The 19,854-nt window shown below is 43.7% G+C and overlaps 1 protein-coding gene across 1 annotated transcript; it reads right to left on the bottom strand.

The window, feature by feature from the left end:
• Window positions 1-220: 220 nt before the first annotated feature.
• LOC121045777 (carbonic anhydrase 7-like) lies at window positions 221-19,069 on the bottom strand. Its single transcript, XM_042290293.1, has 7 exons — window positions 19,021-19,069; window positions 16,014-16,088; window positions 9,846-10,010; window positions 7,402-7,550; window positions 5,203-5,295; window positions 1,547-1,774; window positions 221-364 (listed from the first exon to the last, which is right to left on the bottom strand). The coding sequence occupies exons 1-7, from the start codon at window positions 19,067-19,069 to the stop codon at window positions 221-223; spliced, it is 903 nt and encodes a 300-aa protein (XP_042146227.1).
• Window positions 19,070-19,854: the final 785 nt, after the last annotated feature.

Genomic DNA, 19,854 nt, shown 5'->3' with positions numbered 1-19,854 from the left:
CCGTTTGAGATATCGATGTATGAGTGATGTCTTAGAGTTCGTAGCGTTCCGTTCAACACTTCTGCGGAATTATTTTGCGAAATCCTGATTTCGGTTCAGTGTGTTTGTTTGCTTTAAGTGTGTTCGTATCGTGTCTGTATATAATCGCCTAAATTCTCGCCCTCCTCCACACTGTGTAAACGAACGCTGCTCGTGTTCGTTTGTGGCATTTCTGTTTTGTTTAACTATAGTGGGCCACGCACTTGAAAGTTCTGTAGAGCACCCTGGTTTTTCCCATGTCCTGGAGGGGCCTCAGGTTAGCCACCAGGTGCGCGTTGCAGCTGATGTCTTCTGAGAAGGCGTATAGTCGCCTGAAAAGTTTCACCTGGCCGGGAAAAGAACGTGGGATAATTTTGTCGAAACATTCACAAGTAACAACCACTGTGCTCTCCGAGTTCGGTGAAAGTTAAGCAACTGGAAGTTCGATGCTTGTCCCAGAAGTTGGGCATCTGCTGTACTTCCTAGTGCATTCAGTCGATATTTGGGTCTATGTTTTGCTGTGTCTTTGAGTGGGTTTTAATAATCCAGGTTTGAATTAAATTGAGAAAATAAGGCATATTAGAACGTGGGACATATGCACGTTTGCTCAACTAGAATTTTAAAATGTCCTCATCGAATGGCTTCCCACGAGACTTCTCAGTTCTGCATGCGCTGTTACTTCGCAACAAGCAGGCTACTCTTAAGATGACCAGAAAAAATCCAGCGCCTTTGGTGCTGTTTTAACCAGCACTCGGAAGAATTGAAAAGCCTGTCAAGCGCTCACTTCTGGGAAAAGCCGCTTACTTCTGGTGTCCTCACACCTGTTTGCTCAATGCGCCATCCAGCCCCCTAGTGGAGATTAGCGGTCACAATGGGCCAATCCACTGACAGTGCCGACGGAGCCGGCGTTGCTCCACGAACGTCACTTCGTCCATAGTGGAAGTCTTCTACCACAGATGTTGTTTACACGTTTTGTTTGATTACACGACGAATGTATCGCAGTCATGGGCGGTATTCGCCGCAATGTTTCTCGCCTCTTAGGGTCCACTACAAAGTTTGTTATCAAAACTTAACATCAAGGTGGAATGTCACTCCTTTAGCTACTTAATGCCCCCAACACTGAAAGATGAAAAAGTCAGTCAAACCTTTCGAGTTAATTAGCTAACTAATTAGCCGTTTTCGCCTATTTTCTAGTGATTCCCATGAGGAGAGCAAGTCGTCTGCTTCTTGCGCAGGAGTTGCGGTGACGTCAGAATGACGCCGAGTTCTGATTGGCTATGACTAGAAGGATAGTGGGTAGACCTCAATGCTAGATGCCTTAGGGTCTACCCACTATTTTTTTTTTTCAATCAGCCAATAAGATCTCGGCGTTCTGACATCATCGCAACCCCTGTGCAAGAAGCAGACGAACTTGAGCTCCGCATTGACACAAACGTAAAACCAGGGCTAAAAGAACCCTGAAAGTATAGACAAATATTTTGTCGAAAAAAAAAATATTTTGACCCTTTGAGGCCATGAGGCAGCCTACCTGCTCCCTTCCGATGTACGAGGGTTTTCGGAAGACGAGCCAGAGTACGTCTTCCGAGCACGGAGGTACCGTGCGGGAACCGTCGTACATGTAGTAGTGGTCGGTGTCGTTGGGAATCAGGGCTTCCAACCGGATGGGTAGACTCGGTCGAGATCTGTCCAAGGCATAGGCCACCGAGCTCAATGGCGAGACCAGGGTCATCAACTCCGTGTTCCGATGCCGCGTCGTCTGCACACAGGTCGCGCGGACACCAGAACTTGTATTGAGGCTTATTTGTGTACATTATACGCAAATTACACCTTTCCAGCGTCGTCACCCCTGAGGAAGAAGTCGCGCCACATGGCTGTGGACGCAAATCCGACGTCTGATGTTCCGGGTAAGAGAGCTACTTCGTAGGCTCAGAACGCGTGCAACAGCCCAGTAGGCAAAGATGGCAGCGATACGAAAACGATTTTTGGAGTGGTCTATGCCTGGAGTGAACGCAATACGTTCAAGTTTCCTATGCGGGTAGAAATGAAGGGAGAGGAGGAGTCGAGAGCGCACGGGGACACTGCAGAACGCCGAGCTCTGGTTGGAATGACTAGAGGGTAGACGCAAAGCTAGCTGCCGTTGTCTCTACTCCTTTGTTCGAAAGCGGTCGAACGCGAACGCCGGTCGCCGGTCGCCGGTCGCCGGTATTCGATGTTCCAACGCGTGCGAAGTGTGGGTAGAGGAAAAGCCTGCTAGCTTTCTGTCTACCCGTGAATCATTCCAACCAGAGCTTGGCGCTCTGGCATCACCACTTTCTCTCTCTCTCTCTCTCTCGGTTCTTACCCGCATAGTATGCAGGTCGTATTTGTCTCGTACAACCGAAAACATTGACTCAGTTTGCGCTTAATAACTTCTCCCTCTTTCCCCACGGCGAGTGAGCCAAGAATTCATAGTTGGGAAAGACGGCGTGAGCGACCACAAACGTCGCAGTGGTCAGTCTTGCACCAGTGCCTCGCACGATTGGCCAAGCGCTCAATCTCGTGGAGTTAACATTACTTTCATCGACGGAAATAACAGACACAACATACTGTTAACTCAGAAAGTGTTGGTTTAAAACCGTGATAAATCTAGACTTCCACCGTGCTTTTAACAAGCACCATCGAAGTTGTCGTTCGCAACTGATAATCTTGGTTGTGACGTCACGAGTATGAACCATAAAAGGACGCCAGGGAAACATCTCACCACCACTAAAGAGTATTCACTGGCGGCCTTAGTTCTGTTTTTAGGTCAAGCAAGTGCTCACAGCAAAGGTTCGCTAGATTCATCTTGCATAGTCAAGTGTTGCTCATGGAGAATGATACTTCACTGAACACACAGCGCGTGCTAATGATGGTATAAGACGGGCATAGAGGTTGTTCAATTTTCTCGTTGCGAGCTATAGTCATAGGGTTATTACAATGTAAGCTAGAGGTTCAAATGGCGCCAGTGCGCTGTCGCAAATTGAAGCCGACAGCAACCAGTCGAAAATTGACTTCCGGTAATGCATTTGTAAAAAAAAAGGTGAGTAAATTTTTCTCTTTGCGTTTGATTATAAGAGCAAATGTCACAGATATTTAGTACGTACTAGGTAGCTTGGAACATTTCTCAGTCAAGCCGACGAAATAATTGGTCAGTTACGGCGCTTTTCTTTCTTTTTATTTATTTAAATACCTTAAGAACCCTAGAGTTAGGGTATTACATAAGGGAGTGGGGTTATAGGAGATGTGATGATAACAATTCGCGGAATGAGCCGATGTCTTGGGTGGAGACGATGATTTCAGGCAGGCCGTTCAAACTCATTGCATTAAAAATGGTGCTAAAATGGCTTCGTAAATGTATTTATGTGCGCTGTCGGAGACTGTTAGCGCGAACACGACGTCGGCGCTTTTCAGCATGGGCACATTAGTGCCGAACGAACGAAGGACATCTGGAAACCAAGGAAGACGGCAAGAACTGCGCAGTCACACTGGATCAGTAACTCCCGGTGCATGTACGCTCAAAATAAATTAAAGGTCACGTTATATAGCCTGATTCTCAATATGTGATTACTGCTTTATTCTTTCTGCTCTGTGCGAAGATGGTTGTTCTACGCTCAAAACATCACCCGCATGCTCGAAATCTTTGCGAACAAGTCCTTAATAAAAGCTGACCGGCACAGAAAACAGGCAAACACACCAATCATAGCCCACGTACTTTATTTTTTACGTTTGGAATGTTTTTTACCGCTCGTAAAGATTCAAGACGAGACCATTTTCATATAGTGACAAGAGTGGCATATTAGCAATATGTAAGCGTCACCGGAATGCTGGCAAACCTCGAAATCACTCTATATTCCTTTCGATTATTACTTGGCTTAGGCTCGTCGCTTAGTTTTATATACTTGCTGTACAGGTTTAAACGTGAAATATGGCGAAGTTAAACATCGTTCACTGATAAAGAAAAATAGGTAACTAAAGGAATAGAAGTTTTATGATGTTAATAAAGGTACATACTATTCGGTACGACCGAAATATTCAAAGTGTTTCGTGTTATTTTCCGGTAAGAGGCAAAATGCGCGCGCGTTTTTCTTTAGAAATGCATGGGAGCAGCTCAAAAGCAGACTGTTTGCTATCTGCTTCGATTTGCGTCACGGAAGTCGCATATACACTAGCGCCAGTTGAACCTCTAGCGTACATTATAATAGCTCTATTGCTCGAGCTTCCTATTTCGAGAATGGTTTGGCGGCTCGTGAGTTTCCCGTGTGAACGCACAGCCAAAGCACGACGGAAGCCAACGAACGCCTGCTGAAAGCTAGCCATTCGATATATACTTCGACTTCTCCTAAGTTCCTGGAGCTGTGGCATAGTGCTTTTGCTGAGGTACACAAAGAATCACCGATGCCCAAGTAACCTCTTTCTTGAGAGTCGTCAAAACAATCGGGGTGGAGAGAAAAAAGGTGAGGAACTTAAAGGAGCACATAAATGGATTTTTGAGTTCGTCGCTTTATTGTGCGAACTGAATCCACGCGGGGGGGGGGGGGGGGGTGTTTGAATCTCGACCGAGTTGCCCGCAATAAGACGGAGGCTTATTGCGGAGAAGGCGCCGTGTAACCGAGCTTTCGGTTGCACGTCAAAAGATCCCCAGGTGGTCGAAATTAATCCTCAGTCCTCCGCTGAGGCGTGCCAGATGCCCGTCGTAAGTTTGGCACATAAAACTCCAAAATTTGACTTTTTTCTAAATCCGCGCGCCCTGAGTGTCCTAAAAACTGAATATTACGATCATGCGTGACCTTATTTAAAATGCGATCACACGATGTTCAACGTTTAATCGCGTGTTTCAGAAAAAAGACGGCCATGCGTGACTGTATGTTTAAGGTTTTTATTATACGCCACATACGGCGCATAAATTGAGATTTCACTATAGAAAAAGGACTAAACCACTTCAGTGTCTTAATTTACAACGAAAATAACGAAAATATTAAGAGTGGGTGCATGTTTTTTTTTCATTAACATGTAATTAATTATGCGAAGCGCAGGTTGCACCACCGGTACGAAATAACTTTTCTTTTGAACAACGCTGCATCCAGGCATCATTGGCGTGGAGTTTTACCGAATTCTACAAATTTATAATTCCGTGTCCTCTTTGTATGCCCTGCTGGCTGGGATCACCTGGAACTGCGTGGCCACGCTGACGAAGGCCGGAGGGCAGACCTTGCAGTCGGCCCGGGCCGACGGGGTCCGCAGCTTGAAGAGCAGTTGAGCCTGCGTGGTTAGCACCCGATGCTGGTTAGCACATTTCTCCCGATAATGGGTGCCTTTACGCAGTCTTACGCTGACGAGGCATAAGCTATTGCGGGCGCCTTTTTGGTCGTAAGCCGTCTTTATTCACCATGCAGATCAAATCAAATCCGCCAACAAATAGCTCCGTGTTATCATGGTTGCTTTCTTAGATTTTCGGTTGATAGAAGAATCCCACCGCGAAATAATCCGCGCCTTTAATTTTTATTTTATTTTATGGAACATCCTAGAGAGGCCGTGTTATGTATTTACGAAGTTCGCTGGGCGATTTATGGAGCGTGTAATTATCGAACCCAAAATACGATGTGAGCTGGAACAACGTGCATGATCATTAATACTTGCTTCAAATATAGTTGTCATCTAAGCTGAACATTTCTTGGTTCTTTTTATGTTTTGGCAATGCAGTCAATATGAAATTCTATAGAGGGCAGGGTACAGATGTGCTATGCCCAAATTTTTTATTGCACAATGTAAGGTTGATACCGCAGCTACACAAGTTTAAATAGAATAATATTAAAAAAATGAACCTAGTTCTTCTTCGAAAATATGAAAAAGAAATCTTGGTCTTATATTGAAGATTAGTCAATCAAAGTGGGACTGAAAACAAAATTTATAGGTCGTAAGAATACTTAAAAAAAAAACAAAAAACACTAGCTCGTGATTGTTTTTTTTATACTTTATGATTTTCGTGCCTACGGCAATGACGCCAGTTAAATGGCGACGGTTTGCGGGTTCATCTCTGTTATTTTGGCCTGCTTTTTGGCTTTCACGAGACCTCTGCGCAAACTTCATGCTCCAGATCACTGCAGAATACTGCAACTTGACCTGCGCTAAAACTGTGATCACGCAATAAATGACATGCTATCACGGGAACTTCCGCACACATGCACAACATGATGCCGCACATTTGACAGGCAAACGGCGAGTCGGATATTATCCAGAAAGACGCCCATATGATTCTTTCTCCTGAATACGTTTGTTACATTTTTATGGCCTCAAATAAACAAGATTTAAATCATATTTATAAGCCAAAGACAGATAAAAATTACTAGGCAATTGTGTTCCATACGTGAAACTTATCTATCATCACAAACGTTTGGCACTACTCTGAGTTTCACGTATTCAGGGCTGATAAACCTGGCAATTTTCCAAAGCCTTCCATACTCACAAACTCCTCTCTCAGGCCTGGTTCACACTTGCGAATCAGCGGGCGAATCTGCAAGAATTCGGCTGCCGGGCGTAGCGTCCACTGTGCATTGCGCGGCCGATTCCGCTTCGGTGGCAGCGGATTAGCTGTAAGTGTGAACCAGGCCTCACTGTGCGCACAGGTGGCCTAGATCCTACTCTCCTAACCCTCAGGTCACGTGACCTACCCCTTTACCCAATCAGCTTCGAGCTTCGCGCCCACGCTTATCAGGCTTCACTAAATGCTGAGCACCGATAACCAAAGAACGTTTCACGTTAAAATGTGCAACCACACATGACGAAATGACAGTAGAACGCCACAGACAATGGTATTAGTATTTAATAAACAATGCAAATTTACATTAAACATGATTCATTGCCTGTGGCACAAGCAGCCCTTATTTATCAACACAAACGAAAGCACGCGCAAAAAAAAAATCATGTTGTAGTTTTGGTTTTGTTTCCACCTAAATTATAAAAAAAACTTACAAAAAAAGCAAAAGCAAAACAAAAAAACAACAGACCCTGTGTTTTAATTGAAAGCGGTGAGACGCTGCCCCCGGTTGTTTGAAAGGCTATCGCATTTAAAACAAGAACATGAGAAGTGCACTGCGCGCTCTCTATGCGCCCTCACCATTGCAATATAAGCGGTTTTGCTCCTAGTGATGCGGCGCTCTATTATTTCTAATCCATATAAACTTAACATGATCAAAAGAACAAGGATTTATATGCTTGCCGGCCATCCATTTAAATAAAACCGAAGTGAAAAATAAACAAGACTCGTATCTTCACGGTCAACCATGTTGGAAAACTATTGCCGAGCCATATACAAGAACCGTAGAGAACAGCCTTCTGTCCCTTCCATCTCGGAACTCAGGAGGTCACCTCCAGGGCGTAGCTGTTTCCGTCGATGATGTGCTCGCTGCCGCTGTGGTCGTCCCGTCCCCAGTGGAAATCCGCCTGTTCGAACACGTACTCCTCCGTCAAGATGCCGCCCGAGATGATCGGCTTGGGCATCGATGACTTGAGGCGTACTGCACATAAGATTCATACGCATACGCAAGCACCTAAGTTGGCTCTCATAAGGTTACGTTAATACGGATGGAAGTGCTTTGAATAAACGCTACATACTTTATTATAATTAGTTCGTGAGAAATCAGAGAAGCAGAAGGCCACATAGAAAAATTAAGCGGGTTTTGTCTATGAAGACACTTTAAGAGTGGGGCAAAACGAAAACAGCACAAACTGAAGCAGGGGCAGGTCGAATAAACATACACACCATCGCCTGGTGCATACGCTTCTTTGGGTTCTTCTTGTAGTTTTAGCGCTGGTTTTATTTTACCGTGCGTCACCAACTTACCCAAGTGTACACTCTTCTACTTTAAGAGCGTCTGGATATGTTTATTAAGTCAATGTTTCCAAGCTTAGACTGAAATCGACAGCAGTGCTACAATCGAGGCTTGCGCGATTAACAATTCAAATGGATACACTTCTGTAACATAACGTGACGGCTTCCATTCAGTAAAGTAGATTGTTGGGCTAGTTGGTTTTGGAACTTGGAATACATTTTAGCGCTCAAAACACAAGGACAGAAAGACGAGAGTCAGACACCACAGTGCGCTACTAACTGATTTAATTACATGAAACGTCATTTATATACCATCCGTGTTTCTGATATCACCCAATCACTAGCCAACCCGATGCCAGGCCGCATCATTGAGGAAGGCACGTTCCCTGTCAAGTAGATGAATTGAAGCCACGCTGACACATGCTGCCCCACCCTTCCTAATCTCATCTGTCTCGACTATCTCCCTCACAGTTTTTTCCTTGTTCCTCGCCAGAATCTTGCACTCGGAAAACAACGGCACACACTTGCAGCTTTGACAATTTCCTACTTTAAGTAGGAAATTATCGGGACGGACATCTGTCCGATCATTAATTTCCTACTTAAAGTAGGAAATTGTCGAAGCTGCAAGTGTGTGCCATTGTTTTCCGAGTGCAAGATTCTGGCGAGGCGCAAGGAAAGAAACTGTGAGGAAGGGTCAAGGCAGATGAGATTAAGAGAGGTGGGGCAGCATGTGTCAGCGTGGCTTCAATTCATCTACTTGACAAGGAACGTGCCTTCCTCAATGACGCGGCCTGGCATCGGGTTGGCTAGTGATGGGGTGATATCAGAAACACGGTTGGCATACAAGTGACGTTTCGTGTCATAAAATCAGTAACCTAGGTGACGTAAAATCTAAACGGCGCACCACCACCACCAATAAAATCAGTTGTTAGTAGCGCACTGTAGTGTGTGACTCTCGTGTTTGTCCTTGTGTTTTGAGCGCTAAAATGTATTCCGGGCTTCCATCCGACGAGTTCAACATAAACTGAAGGCATAAAAACTCAGGAGTTTTGTTTGTTTTAGGGTTGTGCGAATATTCGAAATTTCGAATAGTAGTTTCGAATAATACATTATTCGATATTCGCTTTGAGAAGAACTGCACTATTCGTGTTTTTTGAAGTGTTGATTGCGGCGGGTTGGTCCCGTTGAGTACGCTTCTTGCCAAGCACCGGTGCCCTGCGGAGAAGCAGTACCCGCAAAAGCGAGCTCCGCGGGTATTGCTTCTCCGCAGCGTACCGGTGCTTTGTAAGAAGCGCACTCAACGGGGTAACACGTCGCGATAAACACTTGGAAAAGTATGAATATCGTAATTGCGTGCTTGGAAGTAAAGCATACATTCAAATCAGGATGGTGCACCTGTGCCGACTGTATGTGAAAATAAATTAAAACTTTGTGAATGTGTATATCTACATTGCAGCAAAAGGTTTAAAATTACAGTGTTATGCAAGAGTATTCTATGTTAGGCAGAGATGCCCTCACAACCTGCGTTCATGATGCACGATTCATTCTTTTTACCTCGAGAATAAAGAAATAATATTGTATATAGCAATATTTGTAAATTAACACCATTGGTTATAGTTGGCCATCTTTACAGGATTCATTTTATGTCAAATCCGTCGTTTACTTGCCATCCGAAGACACGAGAGCTTCTGAGGTCACAGTTCATAAATATAGATGGACTAAACTTAGCTTATAAATGAACAAGTGAAACAACCTTCACAAGTTTAGCTGGTTTTTTGCCTAAGCATTATGCAATGGTAGTGAAAGGCGTGGAAAAACTATTCAATTTTCGATTCGAAAATATTCGGCCAAAACCGCTATTCGCATCGAATTCGCTTCGAACTCAAAATCCACTATTCGCACAAGACTAGTTTTTTTTTTTGTGGCTTTTTCGCGGTTTGGCGGTGGGGGGTTGTAGGGTCGAGGTGCTGGGGCCGCGTACATGTTCTTCCGGTGTTCTGAATGACGGGATTTGCGAGTGGCGAGCGGAAGTGTTTGAAGTGGAGCCTGGGCAGCGTGATTCCGATGGACTTGTGCGGCAAGAGGAGGACCGGGGACTGACGCTGCCCGTTACACGAGCTCCACTCCTGGCCCCACTCTCGAGGAACTGCGCACAAGAAAGGCCATTTTTTGGCATCACGATTACATTACAGTAAAATTTAAAAAAAAGAAAGACGTTTACAACTTCCTGCAACGCCGATTCAGAGCGCAGCTCTTGAGGAGGAGGAGGAGTGGGAACTGAGGGGAGGGCATTCCTTCTCCTCATCTGTACCCTCTCCTCCTCTCCTCCTCCTTCTTTCACGCGCGAAACGCGCGTCGTCACGCGACGTTTCGGCGCGGTGCATTATGGGGCGTTTCCCATAATGCACCGCGCGGCGACGCCGACGCTGGTCAAGCCGGAAACGGCCGGGCGCCTAAGAGCTGAGCTCTAAAAAGATTTTTGAAAGAGCTGTACTGATGTTTGCCCCGACGCCTATGAAATTGTTTTTTTTTTGTTAAAGACAACAACAACAGCAACAATACTTTTTGTTGGACACGATATGCCGGATAAAATTTTGCTTCGTTTAATTAAAGTTTGCTTACCCACAGCCTCGAAGAGACGTGTTTACATCTAGGTGTGGCAACAAGGCGGTTGATTTACCTCAATAGAAATACTTAAAATTTGGAATTTGACAAGCTCTCTGCTTCGCACAGCGGCATCAGGCAGCAATCAACTCGCTACGAAGACACAACAATGACGTTCTCCTTGCCGTATCTTTCAATTATATTTTCCCTTCACCTCAGTCTCGTATAATAACAGGACAGGATCGAAAGAACAATCGTGGTAGTAGTTGGCTCCTGGGACGGCATAGGAAAGCAACAACCGGAGATACCAATGATCAGCGATACAGGCGCTGCATGCCGAAGACATCGATGCCATGTTTGTAGTTTACAACTTTGTCTACGCGGTGTCTAGATACAGCTGTATCGTATAAAATCATAAATAAATACTGAATTAGGCATGAGGAAGATACATAGAAAGGGGGGACGGACACGAAGTCTTCGTGTCCGTCCCCCCTTTCTATGTATCTTCCTCATGTCTAATTACCGTTACCAACACGCTCGTTTTGTACTTAAATACTGAATCTTTCCTGTTTCAAAAACATTGCCGAGCCACACTTAGAAGCGTGACTCGTGACTTAATCTATAGTTTTTTTAATTTTTATTAGAATCGCAACCGGTACGACGGGGCGTTATGTTTCTAGGAGGACATCCATGGAACCCACAATGACATCAATAGTAATATTAGCGTGTTTATTATAGTCGCTGAAAGCTTAAAAAACGCAGGATCTGACTTATGATGTTCCCTCCTCTTTATTCGCGGTTCGGCGCTCTTATCTGCTCAGTCACAATCTTATTGCTTGTGAAGCGATGATAAGATGCTAGGTACAAACCACGTCTGGTGCTTTTTAAGCTCTAAATCAATATAACTTACTGATTCTGTACGACGTACTGACATATCCTAACATTTTGCCTTTGATCTTTACGCCTAGTATCTGATGCTCAATATTTTCGTAGCCCAGTTAATGTCACCCGTATTCGTGGTTATCGCTTGGTTTCTCTTGACAACAGAAAAACACGGTAAAAAAGACAAAAAAAAAATGCAGTGTTTGACGTATGTCTCCAGATTGTCTCGTCTTCTCCAGGATCTAACTGTAATATTTTCAAGATTTAAATTGTAACTCGAGGAATTTTTTCTTCTTTTTTAACCCTTTGACGGTTGTTGTTGTGCATGTACGAAGGTGGTTACGCATTTGAAAGTGGCCGCATAAACGCGAAACTGCGCGCACAGCGGAAGACGTTGCTATTTGTCTTGTGTTTGGCAAATTATAAGCGTTATAGTTGTACGGTATCTCGCTTTGCTGAGCTAGTTATAGTTTTCAAATTAGGCACCCTGTGCACGTGATGCTCACTTTGCATACAGGCCGCTCTGGCGATAGCGCCAATGAGAGCTCTGGTTGTTCCAATTCAGACTTTCAACGATTTTCGGAATTAAATTAGGAGGCGGCGCTCATCATCTGACAGAAAAAAGTTTTGTAAGGTACCTCCCATTATAAATCTGAAGCCATTGGAATGTCGCGAAAGCGGACGCGCCAGAATGAAACCGAATGAAGGAGAGACTGCAACTTTGCATCTTTAATATTTTTATTTGATGCTTCTAAACCTAAACAACTTTGCAAGCATTGTGCACCCGCCGGCAATATGAAGATGAACACCTTACCTGGTTTCTTGCCTGTTTTACGGCTCCCTAAAGCTATATTAACTCTCAACGTCTCAAATGGTACGTGGCTTGGGGTCTAAACTTTGCGTTCTAGCCCTCTTCTGGAAGAGAGCTTGTTCCAAAACTTGCAGGAGCGTCAAAAACAAGAAGGGCGCTGTTCACCTTCATATCGCTGACGGGTGTACGTGCTTTCGCTAGATAATAATATAAAAAAAAAAAACACGAAATGTCCATTGAACTTTTTTAATGCCATTACTTTGGAAACAAGACCTAATCACTGAAAAAAATATTCGAGAAAAGGGTTAACTACGTTTAAAACTTTAACTTGTCTCTATGGCTAATTTTCGTCAGATGAACGCAGGAATACTTCGCACGCGCGCGACAGCAACTTGTTCAATGTCAGTATCTCCTCATCGGCCATTAAGGCACGCCGCCCAGCTCTGGATATGCTTAAAGTTACTGGATCTTGGAAAAGTAGCGCCGTTGCCTTGCGTGCTTGCTAGCCGAACACAAACAAAATACTAACACACAGACACCAACTCCTCGCAAAGCGATTGGCTAATCGGTCTCTGTTGTTATGGCAAACTTTATTTCGGCCCCTTCAAATATTCCAAGGTTCGAAGGGTCGTTCTAACCCTGTCACCCCAAGATTACCACGGGGCATCATCGTACTGAAGGCGTTCATTGCCAACATAAGCGTCTTTGGCAATATGTGTGCTATCAACTTATAAATAATACCCATCTCCGTGGATCTCTCGCAATTATAGCGTTCTTCTTGCCTATTTCAGAACAGGAAATTTGTTTTTAATGGCTCAAGCACCGACACCTCATGTAGTGGTGGTACGAAGATGTACGCTTGTTTTGCCGGTGTGTGAATAGCAAAATCTCGGTATACAAAACACGTCTCTATAAATCTACCCGTCACCAGCGAATTTAAATCGGCTCACCAACAATAGAGAGGTCAAAGAGCGATTGCTCATTTCATGAGCCGAAATTGCGACCATACGCGGAGCTTGCCGCTACGTTTCTACCATCTGTAGTTACTTTAGATGAGCTTGGTGGCAGCTGTAGGAGGACAGGGCGGTTTATGGCACGAGGAAATCTTACGGAGACGTTTATGAACTAAAGTGCGAAGGTATAGTTGCGTCTTCTTTAAACGGAAGAAATTGGTGTCCGATTTGACATTCGTGCTTGGTGCCGGAAACTATTTTCAGGTTAAATATGATTTGAGTCTAAAGGCCCGTTCACACTCTTGCGACCGAGTACGACTGAGAGAGACGAGATCTCTTACAACTTCTTAAATGTTTTTAGAATGAGGGAACATACTGACATTGTGGCGCCATCTATGCGGTGACCCTGGAACTGCATTTCACAAGAGCGAAGGTTTTACGGGATTTTCGAGGTCAAATGTGCGTAATACCCATAGAATGGCTCGTTTATAACATTGTCAAAAGTTTTTCGAGCCAAGAAAGAAAGAATAATGCTCTCGAAATAAAAAAAAAATATGCCGGACCGCCGAGTTTACACTGCTTCCCAATAGATGGCGCCAGTGTGTTTTCTGGTTCAAGAAGTTTCAAGGAACCCAGGTTTAAGAGGTCGCAAGAGTGTGAACGGGCCTTAACATACCGAAAGCAAATGACGCCCTAATACGGGCTCAAAAATAAATTTTGTGAAAATCAAACAGTTGCATTCGAGGTGCCATAAAGGAACACCGAGGGAAGAGTGGACTGTGGTGAGCTAAAACGCGCCCAATGGGGATGGATGTTCAAGCATGCTAGCTGTTTCGCCCCGTTTACGTAAAGCGGGGTTTTCCTCAACAAGGGTGCCTAAAAGGTGAAGCAAACTCAAGGATCGGAAATTTTGTTTTCTGTCGGCCGTTGCAGCGGAATATAGAAGGGGTATGGGGAGCTCATGAGCTGGTCATCAACTTTCGTTTAATAAACGAATTTTGATCTTCGCATTTCTTGAAATCAACAACTTGGTAGAGGTCTTGATTTTCTAGTCTTAAATATCCGTTTATATTTACCGAGACGGGTTTTCATGCAAATTACATAAAATAACTAAAAAAAAAAAAAAACAAAACAAAAAACAACGAACAGGTTGGTGGCTTTTAAGAAAAACAATAAATAAAGAAATTCAGACGGAAGGTTAAAGCAAAAGGAGCGGAGGTTCCTAATATTTTTCCTTATAAAAATGTGCATTATGATTAACGAGAAAAGAGTCAAAGTACAGGCTAGCTGGTGGAAGTCAACCATTTCGTCGTTTACCCTGAGACTTCTGCTAGAACCTTTTCACTTGGAAACGTTGGGAGTGTCCGCTTCTTTTGTGATAGAGTGGAACCTGAAAAGTCACGGTGCAAAGGAGAAGTCGTATGTGATTGGTTGTTGACGACGAAAACGAACTATATAAGAGGAAGTTGTTGAAATAAACGTATAGCTGAGTTTGAGACCTGTCTGTTTTTTCTGCTACTTCTGCTCTTCGGAAAACCCCCCAGTCTCAGGGTAAACGACGAAATGGTGCATTATGACTTCTTTTTTTTTTTTTTCAGTTACAGCTTAGCAATAACTTGTTTGCTTCTCATTCTGGCACTTTTTACCGTGCCGGAGATTTAATAACGTACTCGTAAAAATGACCATTAACGTCATTTAAGTTTTGTTCATGCGCTTCCAAAATGCCTGTGTCATATTTTTCCCCCCTGAGCACTTGGAGTGCCAAATCCCGGCGAATTACGAAGGAAGCTCGGCGGATGAAACACTTATAACGTTTTCCCCGAAGAAACACTGCGTATGACGTTGCATGTGATTACGTTATTGCTCAGCATCAAGCGGCAGACCAATTTTAGGTTGAAACTTTTTTTTTTCAACCGTACTAATAGAGGAGATGTGTCCGTGGACTTTTGGGATTGGTTGTACGGCTATACTGCTCGCTGCTACGATGTTTTATTATTAACATTGGTACACATACTCTGCACAAACCTGCTCTCCGATTTGCGCGTCTGTCGTACACAAAAAACTTTTAAGAGTATGACATGTTTCAGAAGAGCCAGAAGTGTAACTAGTCTTAATTAGCAAAAAAAAAAAAAAAAAAAGTGAACGCATCAATATTATAAAATAATAAGTTCAACCTAAACGACACGCTCATTTCCCCTGCGATTAGGGTGAGCAACGAAATTTACGCGTTCTTCCTCACGTGGTTGAATGTGTCAGTTAATGGCCAAAAACGAACCATCCTATCGCAAAATAGATTAATCGTTTTGCCTTTCGTTTCTTCACAGCCTTCGTTTTGGAGCAAAAATGTTTTTTACTTATCAAAAATGAAGGCGTAATAGTATTTATTGTGCAGTCTCCGGCGTTATGAAAGACCCACTGGGAGCGCGTGGCCGAGGCGGTGGCTGGCGGGGGCGCTGCGAGCGCTCCGGGCAATTCCATTCTGCTTCGAGGGGAGGACGCTCACTCAAGCTCAGCACAAACTGATAGGAGCGCCCTTTAGCTGAGCCCCGAGTGAGCGTCCTCCCCTTGAAGCAGAATGGAACTGCCCGGAGCGCTCGCAGCGCCCCCGCCAACCCCCACCTCGGCCACGCGCTCCCAGTGGGTCTTTCATATTGCCGGAGACTGTACTTTTCATGTAGAAGCAATCCGGTCATGACGACGATTTATTTACATTTACGATTTGTGAAGCATGCAGTAAACCATGTTGGAGTTGCCAAAAGGCGAGGTCCATAACCTCTTCCGCACACTTTTAAGATATACTGTAGTTTTTGTTTTGTGAAGGTTGATATACAAATATACCCGTATCCAACTATTTAAGCATTGCCGATTTCCGTCGTGACCAGTTTTATGAATAACTTACTGATTGGCTGGGGACCTGGAACGTTACAGCGTGGAATGAAGTAGTGCCACCTCTCGTAGATGAGTCCTCGTGCGGCTGCAGGTGGGTTAAACGTTCAGCTGTTAATGATATGGCTTCAATTGTTGAATAAGTGCTGCACGTTCAAACGTAAGTGACTTGAGCTTTCTTAGTTAAAAATGTTCGAGGCTCCTGTATTTTCTATAAGATGACTCTAAAAACGTTTAGTCTGAAAGTACAGCAAGGAAACTGAAACAGGACATCGCCCAATGCATATAATGTTTCTGTCCATAGATATCCAAAATAGAAAAAAATGACATAGATATTTGTAACTAAAGTTGAATGTGTGTAGTTTTTTACTAGTAATTTTAATCATGAATGAAATTTTAGGTAAAAGTGGCAGCAATTCGTGTATAGAATTTGCATGTCTTTTTCTAAGCACATCTTATACGGATCCGACATGATTGATTCGGGGCTGTTTAGGCAGCAATATTTTGATGTCATTTATACAGCTTTGTGTATGTATGTATAGTAATGAGTTTTTTTTAGGAGGTGTCGTTGATGTAAGCAGAAATAATATCGTAAGAGTGCAGGCGAGCTACTGAATAATGACAATGTTGGATTAACCTGAGACTGGGGTAGAGGATAAAGACTGAAACATAGAAGAGATGGAAAATAGACGAGATGACGTCGTCCTGCCTTTTTTGTCTCTTCCACGTTTTCATGTTTCTTCTCTACTCCAGTCTCAGGTTAACCCAACGAGGGTAAGCAGAAACCTTTATAATTTTAAGACCCTTTTACAAACCTGGTGCGAGCGGTGTAAATTGAAATATCAACTTTTTATAACCCACTTTGCGCTTTGATTTTCTTTTCAAATGAGTATAAAAAGAAAGCTGGCGTTGAGGAACAGGAAATTTTTTTTTTATTTCTATCGAGACATTATTTTAAATTTCTTTGAAGTGTTCAGTGCTGCATGTGAATATTGTTCGTGCTGTTTTTTCTTTTATTTCACTGTCTCGCCACTTCTGAGATTTGTGAGATTGTCATAACGAGTTCGCGTTCTTATCTCAAGCGACAAGGAATGACATAAATATCTACTACCCAGCAATAATTATGATTTTGTTGGTTTTCCTACGAACGTTTATTTTGGCAGTATACACAACAGGCAAACGGAAGACTAATACTATTTGCGGACATTACAAAAGTAGCAATATGGCGACCCGAGAAATTATCCGAAACGTTGCTTAGGTACAAAAACGTTATTTGTCTTGGCATTTTGAATGTTTTCGAGAGTAAAACACGTTTGTTAACAAGGTACAGTTAACGTGTCTTAAAAAAAAAAAAATAGACGTTTACGATTCCCTGGAATGCCGAATTAGAGCGCAGCTCTTGAGGAGGAGGAGGGGAGGGTACGGAGCGGAGGGTACGCCCTTCTTTCTTCCACGCTAAATTTAGCAGGAAACATTTTCCGCTAGAAATTTTTACCCTCGTGACGTCGCACGTGACATCACGAGGCTAAATTTAGCGAGAATATTTTCCGCCATATTTAGCGGAAAGTTTTCTCCGCTAAATTTAGCCGGAATATTGGCAATGTTAGATGCGTGTGACGCCACACTTGACATTATACGTCACATATTTCCTATAATAACGTCACACGTGACGTCACGTGTGACGTCATGAGGGTAACCCTTGTGACCTTCGTGAAGGTAACCCTCGCAACCCTTGTGAGGTTAAATCTCGTGCCCCTCGTCAGGGTAACCCTCGTAAAGGTAACCCTCGTGAGGGTAGCCCTCGTGAAGGTAACCCTTGTGACCCTTGTGAGGGTAACCCTCATAACCCTGTGAAGTCACACGTGACATCACGTGTGACGTCATTATGGGAAACATCCCATAATGCAACGCGCGGCTACGCCGACGGTGACGGCGTCGCCGCTCAAGCCAGAAATGGGCGCCTAAGAGCTGCGCTCTAATATGTCTTGGTTGTTTGTTTGTTTACAGGAGAAGTTTAGTGACATTAAACACGTTGCCTACAGGTGAGAGTCCGTCAACAAGAGAAAGAAAACATATTAGATGAAGAAGAAATGATAACTTCCTTTATGTTTGTAAAACGAAACAACGTGGGTAAGTAAGTGTACTGTACCTGTGTCACGATTTAACAACAGGAAGAATGTAGCACGAACATTAGTATGTCAATGCACGAATAGTGATTAGGAACTCGTTTAAAGTTTTCATAAACAAATCACCGTGAAATGTTAGTTACGCTTGAAAAATGTGGACTTCCACCCGTAACATATTCCTTCAAGTGTGCTTCTGGAAGCGGTTAATGGAATGACGCACGGTGCGATTTAAACAGTTGTGGCCCGGGGACAATATTTCTTAATTATTACGAAGGTTTATATTACTACGCATCCCCCAATGTCGAGCTGATCTTTATATATGATTTGCACGCGACGTCATTGCACCGTACCAACGTTCATTCCTACGTGTCCTTGCCGAGAAAAACGAATTCGGTGGTGCGGTTATATGTTCCCGAAGCTACGCGCAGCAGCGGAGTCTTCCGCAATGTCCGTTGATGTGATATGAGGGAAGGCATTTACAGGGTGTCCCCGGAGAATCTTTTAAAGCTTTTAATTGTTTTACCGCAAAATTAAACTATGCAACATTAAACTCCATTGGGTGGGAGAAACAGCATTGGCTTATGCGTTGTTTATTTCTGCGGTGAAGAAAACCCTGTAAAGTTTAGAAATTACAGAGAAGATGCAAGCGAGCTGGTGAACTTTCAACATTGTAAAACCCGAGACGTAGGACAAAAGAAGAAGAAAAAGGGGGACAACACAGACACAGGTCTCAACGATTAAAACCTGTGACTGTGTTGTCCCTCTTTTTCTTCTCATTTTGTCCTACGTCTCGGGTTTTGCCTGTATAGTTTTTTGAGAGACACCCTGTATATGATGCATTGCAAATGTTAATCAGGAGTATGATTAACCCCTCATAGCGATTCTCACACTCACCAGTGATGCGAAGGATTAGTGGAATGATGAGCATCAATTTCTGAGTCATGTTTTGAGATCAAGGCCAGGCCGGAGCGTAGTTAGCAGTAGAGCGGGCTTCTACAGGCAGTGTGGTTTGCTAGGCCTCATTGCCTCGCGGCAGGCTCTCAGGCACACTGCACACTGAAAAGCACGAACAAAGGAATCGATCGTACATAAAGGAGTTTTGCTACCAATCGGCATGCAAGGACCGCCTTTTCAGAGTACTGCAGCCTACCAGCGAGTCATCTGGAGTAGAGCTGGTGGATTAGAAAAATATTCTTGAACCCTTTTACCTTACTTCACCCAATTCGTAAACCCTCGTGTAGTTCAAGTAATATGTGATCATTAGCGTAACTTATGGCTAAAAAAATATTTTCGTCTGTGAAGAGCAACACTTACGTCGGTGTTAAATGGATGTGGCGAAGCTCACTACCAGCGAACGCTCTTTACCATGCATATTCCCGTGTTACAACGCTGCAACGCATAGTAGCGACACTTCGGCCATGAATGGATGGATGGATCCTAACGGCTGTAGCCTTTATAACGGGCGGTAACTTGCGCCAGCTAGCTTGCTGCTTAATATCTCGATGCTTAATATCATTGTTGCCAGTTATCTGAGACTTTATTTAAAGTAAAAAAAGATGAGCTTCACTTTCCCTCACAATTATTAAAACAATCCGCGACAAAAAAGAAAAGAAAACAAAATACAGACATAACGATATCACCTGAGGACGCCGTATATAAAACTCGAAAAGTCGCATTTTCGAATCGTCGCTATCTCTAATCGCTCCAGTTCTGCACCAAGCATCAACA

The sequence above is a fragment of the Ixodes scapularis genome, unplaced genomic scaffold (genome assembly GCF_016920785.2).
Source record: "Ixodes scapularis isolate PalLabHiFi unplaced genomic scaffold, ASM1692078v2 PGA_scaffold1__304_contigs__length_218370807, whole genome shotgun sequence".
NCBI classification, from domain to species: Eukaryota; Metazoa; Arthropoda; class Arachnida; order Ixodida; family Ixodidae; genus Ixodes; species Ixodes scapularis.
Note: the sequence above shows the minus strand (reverse complement) of the source record. Positions and strands in the feature narration are given on the sequence as shown.

Excerpts from the sequence above, each read along its gene's own strand:
- LOC121045777 (XM_042290293.1), bottom strand. The coding sequence starts at position 19,069 with ATGACTCAGAAATTGATGCTCATCATTCCACTAATCCTTCGCATCACT. Across the intron at positions 16,089-19,020 it reads ACTAATCCTTCGCATCACTG|CCGCACGAGGACTCATCTAC; the intron begins GTGAGTGTGAGA and ends ACCCACCTGCAG. Across the intron at positions 365-1,546 it reads CGTACATCGGAAGGGAGCAG|GTGAAACTTTTCAGGCGACT; the intron begins GTAGGCTGCCTC and ends TTTCCCGGCCAG.